General features: G+C 37.9%; 1 protein-coding gene across 1 annotated transcript; it reads left to right on the top strand.

Moving 5' to 3' along the window:
• The first annotated feature begins 1,433 nt into the window (after positions 1–1,433).
• On the top strand, positions 1,434–10,010 carry fscn2a (fascin actin-bundling protein 2a, retinal). Its single transcript, XM_014990878.2, has 5 exons — positions 1,434–2,675; positions 5,879–6,035; positions 6,293–6,414; positions 6,524–6,691; positions 8,054–10,010. Exons 1-5 carry the CDS (start codon positions 1,853–1,855, stop codon positions 8,257–8,259), a joined length of 1,476 nt encoding a protein of 491 aa, XP_014846364.1. The 5' UTR covers positions 1,434–1,852; the 3' UTR covers positions 8,260–10,010.
• The last annotated feature ends 674 nt before the right edge of the window (positions 10,011–10,684 follow it).

The raw sequence follows: 10,684 nt of genomic DNA, 5'->3' as shown, positions 1-10,684 counted from the left end.
ACAAAGATGACGTCATGAGGAAACCCTGCTTACGTGAGACTATTAAAGCAACATTCAGACATCAGCCAGACAATTAAAGCTGATGCAAAAATGTGTCTTCCAAATGAACAATAACTCAGAGCATAGACCCATATTATTTACGAATAGCTCAAGTGTAGCAGAGTCGATGTTTTAGAATGGCCATCAGAAAGTCCTAATCTCAGTACAGGAAATTGATGGGCCGAGTTGAAACATTGTGTGCAGGCAATGTGGCCTGTGTACCTTATTCTGTTACTCTAGATTAGCTGGAGGACTTTCAGCAAACTACCCAAGTGGCTAGAATAACTATGTGAACAAGCGAACTAACCTTCATTTTGCGATCCTAAACCTTCAGGTGCCTCCCTTAAATGTATGAATTTTAATACAAAACATAGGTCAAACATTGTTATGTTTCTTTATTGAGAATGAGGATGTTGTTCAATTTTATCTGACTCTTTCAGTATAAATTCGGATTCCATAAATTATTGAACAATAATATAATTTTCTACAATCTGTCACTGAAGTGTCGGCAATGGGTCTGAGACAAGCATTTGGATAATCCAGAATTCTTGCAGGGTGGATCCTGCCTCATTTATCTAACTTGTATTTACAGTATACAGTTCTCCTGGGCTTTAGCTTCACCATCTTTAGGAAGCTGTAAAAGAAGACAGTAATGCTCTTACAAGGCTTGATCATGGCGTGTGGTGTGACAAAGGTCATAGTGGGGCATTAGAGTTGCATCTTTCTTTATTACCCAACTGGATAAAACGCAAAGGTTTAGACAGCTTAGAGAGAAGAAGAGTGAGAACCAAAGAAGATGAAAGTGAAGAAAATGCAAATCAATGCACATTCAAATTTGTTCTATTCAAATCTTTGGCTAAGCTCACAGACTTCACCTTTCATTTAAATATGTCCAAGAAGTTGAAGCAAATGTCACGCTCCTATGTGGACAAGTAACCTGGAAAATCCTGGTACAGGAACATTAATATAGCTTTTAGATGCCTCTGAATCAGTCATCCATGTACAAATAATTTCAGTTCTATATGAAAGAGGTACATTAGGGATACAGTTTTTATCTCATAAACAGCCCTTAGCCACAGATCAAAGCATACTGATGCAGAACTAAAAGTGTTCTGCATCAGTACCATTAGCATTTCCCTCATAGAAACATAAATATATGTTAAGATCTTTTGAAAGATGAAAAGCATGTAGGGTCCAAGAAAAAGCACCTTTATTTAGGAGACATTCTCTATTAAGACTGTGGTGCACCAGCAGATCAAAGCGAGGATTATCCTTGCTCTGGATAGCCTGGCTGCTAGGATGATGACCTCACTATGCGTGAGACTCAGCTGAATACCAGCTGAACAATGAGTGTGTCAGACATCTAAAAGAAGGGGGAGGAGTAGAAAGAAAAACAAAAGAGGTGACAAAGGGAGAAAGATGTACAAGTTGGGATAGAGGAAGCTGTACTGTTTCCATAGCGAAGGGGAGTGAGGCGGGAGGTCTTTGGTTGGTGCACTGGAATGTGACGTCAGCAGCTTGTTGGATTGAGGTGCCGTGTCCTGCTGATTTTAATCCTAACTCATTAAGGAACTGAGAGCAAGTACCTGGGCACGCTCTCAGGGGAAAACAGAGAAAGTGATTTGAGAAGAAAGAAACTCTGAATAAGTCGGCAAAAGGAGATAAGTGGAGTTACTGCACACCCCGAGAAACCGAAGAAGGAAGAAATCAAACATTTTGATTTTCAGTCTCATGACTACTTTCATTTGTCGACAGTTCCCTTGTTTGTTTTAAACCTCTGTGCTTGCAGTTTTAACGTGTGGCCTGTTCAAGCATGCCCACCAACGGGATTAACAAGGCTCTCAAGCTGCAGTTTGGTCTGATTAACTACGAGAACCGCTACCTGACCGCTGAGGCCTTCGGCTTCAAGGTGAATGCCTCAGGCATCAGCCTGAAGAAGAAACAAATCTGGACTTTAGAACAGGATGAGCAAGATGGGCAAGTCGTGTTCCTCCGAAGCCACTTAGGACGCTACCTTGCTTCTGATAAAGCTGGGAAGATCATATGTGGGGCAGAGAAGCCAGACCCTGAGTGTCGTTTCCTTATAGTGCCCCAGTCTGATGGTCGTTGGGCACTGCAATCAGAACCTTATCAGCGTTACTTTGGAGGATCAGCGGACTATCTGTCCTGCTTTGCCCAAGCCATTGGGGAACAAGAGCTATGGGCTGTTCATCTGGCTTTACACCCACAGGCGAGCCTCCTCAGTGTGGCACGAAAGCGTTATGCCCACCTGTCTGCTTCCGATGGAGAAATCTCAGTAGACAGCAACATTCCCTGGGGAGTGGACTCGCTGGTCACCTTGGTATACCTGGATGGAAAGTACAGTCTGAAGACCTGTGACAGCCGCTTTCTCAGCAATGATGGCAAGCTAGTGAAGGAGAACTCCAACACAACCAGCTTCACGCTGGAGCTGAAGTCTGGGAAGCTGGCCTTTAAGGACTGCGATGGGAAATATCTGGCCCCAGTGGGCCCCACAGGAACCCTGCGCTCTGGCCGATGCTCCAAACCCGGAAAAGATGAGCTCTTTGATTTGGAGGAGAGTCATCCACAAGTAGTCTTCCAAGCTGCCAATAAAAGATTTGTTTCAGTCAAGCAAGGTAATCAACTTCTTTTGATTGGATGAAAGCAGTTGCTTTTGTCCAATCATAACTAAGCTTAATGTAATAATAGCAGCACAAGAATTTTAATTCTACTTAATATTAATCTTTTCAAGTGTTCAAATGATGGCAAGTCTGGAAAATATTGAAAAATTAACCCTGACAATGGATAGGTCAACTTAAAAAAATTGGAGTAAAAGTTAGCAGTTAATTTAATTAATAGTAATCATAAGCATCATCATGGTGATTATTTCAAAATGGCATACTACTGTCGGTCTAATACCAGCACTTGTGCAATTAAAAAAAAAAAATCCATTAACTCTGTTTTGAAGTCCTTAAATTCTAAATAAAGGTTAAAGCTAAAAGAGGAATTACATCAACTGTTCTGAGTGTGTTTCTGTTAATTGAACGTTAGATTTTAAAGAGTCCGTTGACCCATGTATTAAACAAGTTCAAGTCAGTATAGTTTTATGGTTAGTTCTTCTTCTTCTGAAGCTGCTGCCCCCGCGACCCGACCCTGCATAAACGGAAGAAAATGGATGGATGGCTTAGTTGATATTTGTAGTTGCAGCAATCAAAACATCAAAGCAGGTTCATTTGCTAGCAGAAAGCTAACATGGCATTTTGTACATGTTGGATCCAGAGTGTTGGTAGGCATATTGTGGAGGTCACTGTGCTAATGGGCTTTGTCATTTTCACTGTGTGTCCCATGAAGATTAGCTGGTGTGCAAATGACTCCAAGACCGATCTAAGCAACAGGGGTGTCAGTTACTAGCAACAGGTTCCAAGCCTTGTAGTCATTTGCTTCTTTGCAATCAGTTCAGTTCAGTTCACACATGTCGTCTGCAGTCACTGAATGTACATTTCTTGAAAAAAGTGGTGACAGACACACTAGATATACTTGCCATGTCAATTGTTTGGGTTTCAAGCCTGCATCATTTTATTTATTCATTATTTTAAGTTTTTTTTTTTTTTTTTTTAAAGCAACAACTGTATTTTCTTTAACTGGAGCCTTTTGGGATTCAGTGAAAGCATCAGCCTCTATGAATGTTATTAAAAACAGCTTCACGTTTGGATTTGTAAAGTTGCCCAACAATACATGTGCTCTAAATGGAATAGGATACACTAACCTTTTTTGTGCAGGCATTATTATGCATATGAATAAAATGCTCGCAAAAAAAAAAGAAAAAAAAAAGAAAAGAGAAACAAAAAACTAACAAGGAAACAGTTCTGCAAACTTCATTAAACAGAACAAAAAACCTCAGTTTTGAACTGAAGTGTTTGGCCTTGTGGTAGTGTCGTGTTTTGTAAGGAACTATAGGCACTGAAAGCTGCTTAGTGGGCCCTACAGTGCAGATTTGCATTTTGCCACTCAGGGAATTACAGCATGCGACAAACCAGGAAGGGGTGGAGGGTTGACTGAAGGGGATTAGTGTTCTAACGGGATTAAGAGAAAGGTTGAAGGATATTTCTGTGGCACCTAATTTATACTACAGCAGACACAGTTCAATTACAGGCTATGTGTCTGTGCATTCACAAGACCTGACACACCCCAGCAGCCAGAGTTTATACATGTAGATTAGGTAGGCAACAGTAGGCCGACTGCAAGTGAAGCATTGGTGTGTGAAAAAAATTGGGGAGTAACTGAGTTTTCCACTCAGTAAATTTGATTTATCTTTCTTGCATAATTGGTTTCGCACACAAAACAGATCATGAGTTGATGACATAAAATTTGCTGATGTGCCATACTTCAGAAAACATGACAAAGGTGGTGTACAATTGGTTACAAGTCATTTGTTCCTAATGAATCTTCAATTTAAAATTAAAAACAGACACTTATGATATTATGTTTCTATGGTTGTGTGCAAAAGGTAAAAACATCCAAAGATCAAAACAAGGCCACAAAAAAGTCTCTTTCCAAAATTAACATCATCTATCTTTTCTATTATAACACAAACAAGATTATTACTTATGAGCTCTTCCATCACACAGGCATGAGCGCTTCGTACTTATAGTGTGCAACACTTTATGCTTTTGTATAATATTAAGCACTATGTTACACTGTATACAATTATGCTAGTTACATCATGCTGGAATGAGCCTCTAATGTCCAAATATTCAAAATGAAGCTCAAATTTAGCAATTTGAACTCCTAGTGGCTCAATTTTAGTCATTTGAGCCACTAGATGTCACCAAACTCCACAAAAAAATTTATAGCTTACTGAAAATGCAGACCACTATGGAAAGTCAACATATAATTAAAAAAAGGGATTGACGTTTTTGCTGAAATTCAGGGATACTTCCCATGTAAACTAGACAAACCTGGATCTACCAGTTGTTGATGAAAGACAGACATGGATGGTAAAAAGTGGAGAAGAAGGATGCAAGGACTCGACAAGTGGATGTAACTAGAAATGGTTTATCCATGTCCATACACACTGTAAATTATTTGACAGTTTCACTAAAAGTTATTCACAAACATCCTATAAGGGAACAAAATCCAAATATAACAAAACAAAATATCTTCACATCATGTCTGACCTGAATTGCTGTCACTGTTCATGAAAAGGATCCCAATAACATGCTGTTCAAATAGCCTTTTTGGCTACTTCATAATCTCCACATTAGGAACTTTGAATGCAGCAGTTTTTATATTATTGGATTGCTTCTCAAAATATCTTTAAATAAAATTGGGCTCCCGAGAAAATCTAATTTGCAAAAGCATTTGGCTGCTGTGCCACAATTCTGTCACTCATATTTCCCTTCCAAGCACTTGAACTAGTATACTTGCAATACTTTATGCACTTTCTTGTTAAAAAGTTCAAACATTTTATTGAAATTTGATTTGAAATTTTATTAGGGCACAGAAGATATATAATGGGGTACATGTGGCAGTTTGCAAGGTCTTGCAAGCCCAATTAAAAGAAATTCTAAAATTTGGGTAATCATAATTTAGTTTGTGCTGCCACGACTTAAATGTTTATGAAGACAGAAACTGTGAGCCCTGAGTCAGCATAATAATACATCTTTATAAGCTGAAGTAATTAAACAATCTTCGCATTTTGAATGTGGTTTCTGTCTGTACTTACCTTTACTGGAATTTCAGATGAGATGCAAAAGACATTCAGGATAATGGCGTAGTTAAAAATCCTATCCTAGACAAAAAGTTAAATTATCATGGGTGTCTTCTTCTTTGTTGCCAGGAGTGAGTATTTCAGCCAATCAGGATGTGGAAACTGACATGGAGACTTTCCAGATGGAGATAGATAAGGAGAGCAAAAAGCCAATGTTCAGGACCAATGGAGGGTCCTACTGGACTCTGGTGACCCATGGAGAGATCCAGTCCACTGCCACGGAGGTGTAAGTAGATATTAAACCACTGAAAAGGAAGCTTTCTAATAAGTTTTTAACTACTTGGGAATGGTGCTGCACCAGTGACCCCCTGCAGTTCAACTACATACTAACTCAGTTTGTACAAAGTTCTTGGTGTACTCAACTTTTTCCTTAGGTTTATCTATCATGCAATTTAATTTAGCCTTTAATTTAGCTGCTTTTATTGGTCAATCTCACTTGTACAGTTCCACCAAAATATTCATGTTTTTTTTTTTTCCTTCCAGAGAGGTCAACACAATGTTTGACATTGAGTGGCGAGGACACAGGGTAGCACTCAAGGCGAGTAATGGAAAGTACGTGTGCACAAAGAAAAATGGGCAGCTCTCAGCGGTCAGCGACACAGTGGGTAAGTGCTTTTAGGCTACTTATTTGAATTTCCACATTGTGTTTATCTGAAATACCTGCCACAAGCAGCGAAGACGCGCCAGATGAACAAAATATTTCACTCATTACAGGTGATGATGAATTACTTCTGATGAAACTCATCAACCGCCCAATGCTGATCCTTCACGGAGAGAACGGCTATGTGTGTCACCACAAAAACTCCAACACCCTTGATGCCAATCGATCGGTCTACGACATCTTCTCGTTGCTATTCGACAATGGCGCCTATCACATTAAAAGTCAGTGTTTTCATATCACACTAGTTTTCTTCTTAATAAACTCTTACAACATTGGTAAAAAGTAACAACAGTCTCAAAATTACATAATAAAAAACGTCACTGTGTATCTAGTGATTATTTTTGCCAGCAAAACAATCAATATATCAGTGTATGGCATGGAATAACTAACATTTGATTATGATATTTCTTATGAGCTAATCAGAAGCTTACATTATTTAAGTATTTGTTTCCACTGTTCTTTATTTTTCTTTATTTTGTAGGGCTTTGTTTGTATTTTTTTCCTCTCAACATTTTGAAAGTCCCACCACAGCCTTTCATTTGGGCTGAGGTCTGGATTTTGATTGGGTCATTAATCCCCTTGCATTTTCAATCCATCTGCTGCAGATTTTGTTGCTGTGCTTAGGGTATTTTTCCTGCTGCTTGACCCAGTTTCAATTGTCTGCGAAATTCTCTCACATTTAAGTCTAGGATACCTTTTGTTGAGGAATTGTTGATGCACTAAGTTGCCCAGATTCTGTAGGAATAAAACAATATCAAACAATAACTCTTCTACCACAATGTTTGAATGCATATGTTTATGCCCATTTGCTGTATTCAAATGGAGATCAATCTGAAAGTCCTAGACCTTGTCCAGCACCACACTTTGCAAACAAAATTACTTTCTGACAGTCCTTCCAAATAACTCATCAATTTTAATATTCTTGACTGTACCCCCCCAAACATTTAACATAGTTGCCTTACAGACTTAGACGTCATTCTTCTCCTCCTCTTTCTTCTTCTACTTCTAATTGTAAAAATTTTGAACCCCTTTTCATTTCTGTAATTCTAAAAGCTGTGAATGAGTGAGAGCAAAGATATCTTAATCTTTCATCTTTTTGATGATGCGAGTCATCGTGAACAAGAGCATGCCATTGGAGTTATCATGCTCCAATGTCAATTCTCCATACCACAAGAACATTGCCAGGCCTTTTGCATCTATATAGTGTTCAGAGTTACTGATGACCAGGTCTATGGGGGAAGTTTTACAGGTGCCCTTTATGTACAGTTCCTGTTGAGCCCTATAAAAGGAAGATGTATTTTTTTGTAAGGGTACCTCTTGCCTCTTTTGTCTGGGAATTACTGCTTCTGTGTTTCAAATAAATCAGATAATGAGGTCATTGGTAGGACTTTGGAAAACATGACTGCACTGAGGAGGTGATTCAGCCCTTTGATTCAGGTGTGTTGTACCAAGGAAACATCTAGAAGTTGCAGGACACCAGATCTCAAGACCTGAATTTTAGGACCTCTGCTCTATGTTATAGTTTAGATGCCAAGACAGTAAATGATATAATGTGACAGATTTATTTGTCATTCTTCACACAGGCGTGAATGGAAAGTTCTGGTATGTCTCAAGCAGTGGCCTCGTCTGTTCAGATGGAGAAAAGGCAGAGGACTTTTTTCTTGAGTTTCCAGAACACGGACGAGTTGCCATCAAAGGCTCCAATGGCAAGTACCTTCGAGGGGACCAGGGAGGCACGCTCATGTGTGACGGTGCATCTGTTGATGCATCTTCTCTTTGGGAATACTGATCTATTCACAACAGGTCCACACAAAGGACCTGTGTTTCAGGTGCAAGACCCACTTTTACCAAGTCAAATGACGTGGACTGACATCATAACTTGCCTATTTTTATACTAGGTACAATCCCATGTTTTGATGTTGTTGTTTTTTTGTAATTGGAAAGAGGTGAATATATTAGAAAAGCTCTGTGGGTCTTTCTTTCTTGAGAATTTTAAATGTTTTGATCCTGAAAGGACTACAAATGCCAACATCAAATGAAACATGCTTTGTTGAAATGTGTAATTTGATAACCAAGGTTTAGATGAGTAGATTTTCCCAATTTTTATTTCTGTCCACATTTATTTCATTTGCAGATAGAAGTATGAGCATTTTTTTTTTTTTGTTGAATGATTTTACAGGCATAAAAAGGGTTTCTGTTCAACCCGTGAGGTTGAAAATTTAACGAAATTTCTCATCAAGCTGTTCAGAATGCAGACAAATGACTGTAAAAAAAAAAAAAAAGCAAAAATCACTATTTCTATTATTGCTACCTTCCACTATCTAAAAACAATGTTTTATTTCAAAGGGTATCAGAAAGTAAAGACCAAATCCAAAGCAGAGAGGGAACAATTCTGATTAGCGTTAACCAAAACTGATGTAATTTTTTTTTTATTTATGAAAAGAGCTAGACTTTAAGGTGGTATATTCATCTGGTTTTATTTGTTCTAAGAAGCAGCAAAGGGACACATCAGTGGTGCTGTGATATGTCTTGATGGATCATTTATACCTTACATAAAAAACTAGTAAAAAGTGGATGAAGCACAGATGAAAGAAATTACTCAGAGGACCCCGACAGAGCTGAGTGTAATAAATCTACACATTAATATGTTTCAAAAATAACATATTGCATGTTTGAGGAAACAACATAAAGGTCAGGAAATATCACATAGACACATCAGGAATAAATAAGAAACCACAAAGAAAAGCATTTTTTTTTTGTTTTTGTTTTTGTCCTGTTGAGCACTCAGAAAGTGCTTCTCTGGTGTTCGGCCTTAATCCACAATACACTCATCTTATGTAGTGTAGTTACAAATAATGGTCTGTGATGGCAGATGTTTTATTTTTAGAAAATACTGCAAAAACACTCAGGAAAGAGCATCACAAAAGAAAATGAAATTTTAAAATTTGACAACATTTTAGATGACAGTTTGAAAGCCTATATCTCTCAGTTTTCCCGGCACCACAATGAGCTTCAAAACTTTGCTACATGTGTCTTTAAAGATGCTTGAAAACCATGTGGATGGAGCTTAGGGCTGTCCAAGCCAAGAGCATCCAAATAATATCAATCATTCTTATCTTCTCAGCAGCTCTTCAAACAAACACTCCCTTTGAAAACATGATAAATAGCTTCCTGTTGACCCATGTCAGAAAAGGCCTTGTGTTCAAACTTAGAATGAACTGAGCTCATTATACTGAGTGCTAAACACATTGCAAGGGTTGCAAAATGGAATTCAACCTGAAGCCGTGCAAAAAATGTTTGACAGTTTTCTCCTGAATAGTAATGAGTTCACAGTGTTTTATGTGTGTAATTTGCGATTAATAAACAGTTTATGGTAGCAAGCTCTGGTTGGTTAATCATACGACTTGTATTAGCTCCACAGGAAACTTCTTGTCTTATATTAGAAAGCATTTAATATGTCCATGGGTACTTGCTGTTCACTGTCTTTGTTTTATGATATGCTTTTCAAAATCTTGTTGACAATAAAACTTGGGAAATAAATGTGAGACTTGTTAAACTTTATCAGAGAAAAGGCTGATCAACAAGGTTATTGGTTAAATCACCAGCTTGGTAAGATTCACTTACTGACAAGACATTAATCTCCTTTCGTGCTGTAAAAATAAGATGATTTCAAATGGTGGATTTGCCAGAACTCTTTGAAAAACCCTGCTTTACTTTTATTAAATATTTTGTGCTGGTTTGTTCCAAAAAAAAGTCTAAATAAAATCTAAAAAACCTTTATGGTATTTACCTGCAGAAATCTAAAAGAGTTGAAGAAGACTTACTTTTGCATGGCACTGTAAAGTCATCCCCAAGTAATTTAAAGTAAATCAATTCACAGTGGGGAAAGATTAATATAAATGGAAAACAGATCAGACATTTGTCAATCTTCCACGGAGTGCTCCAACAAATTTGCCCTAATGTCAGATCGCTCTGAGAAACTGGAAAGCCCAAGAGCTTCATTGCTGACTCTGCAGCCCTCAATTTGCATGTTAAATCTTAAAGTTCATGACAATTTGAAAGTAGAGTCAGATTAAAAATGCATGGCTTAGTGAGGACAAATTTTATATATAAAAAATATATACTGCTCAAAAAAAAAATAAAGAGAACATTTCACTTTAATTTTGTGTGTGGCTCCAAATCCAGGCCTCCATTGGTTAATAAATTCGATTTCC

Source organism: Poecilia mexicana, unplaced genomic scaffold, assembly GCF_051168715.1.
Source record: "Poecilia mexicana isolate PSO_F unplaced genomic scaffold, ASM5116871v1 scaffold_8, whole genome shotgun sequence".
NCBI classification, from domain to species: Eukaryota; Metazoa; Chordata; class Actinopteri; order Cyprinodontiformes; family Poeciliidae; genus Poecilia; species Poecilia mexicana.
Note: the sequence above shows the minus strand (reverse complement) of the source record. Positions and strands in the feature narration are given on the sequence as shown.

What these genes read in the sequence shown, in the direction of transcription:
- fscn2a (XM_014990878.2), top strand. Translation starts at nt 1,853, where the DNA reads ATGCCCACCAACGGGATTAACAAGGCTCTCAAGCTGCAGTTTGGTCTG. An exon ending in ATTTGTTTCAGTCAAGCAAG is followed by an intron (nt 2,676 to 5,878) that starts GTAATCAACTTC and finishes CTTTGTTGCCAG; the next exon opens with GAGTGAGTATTTCAGCCAAT. An exon ending in CAGTCCACTGCCACGGAGGT is followed by an intron (nt 6,036 to 6,292) that starts GTAAGTAGATAT and finishes TTTTCCTTCCAG; the next exon opens with AGAGGTCAACACAATGTTTG.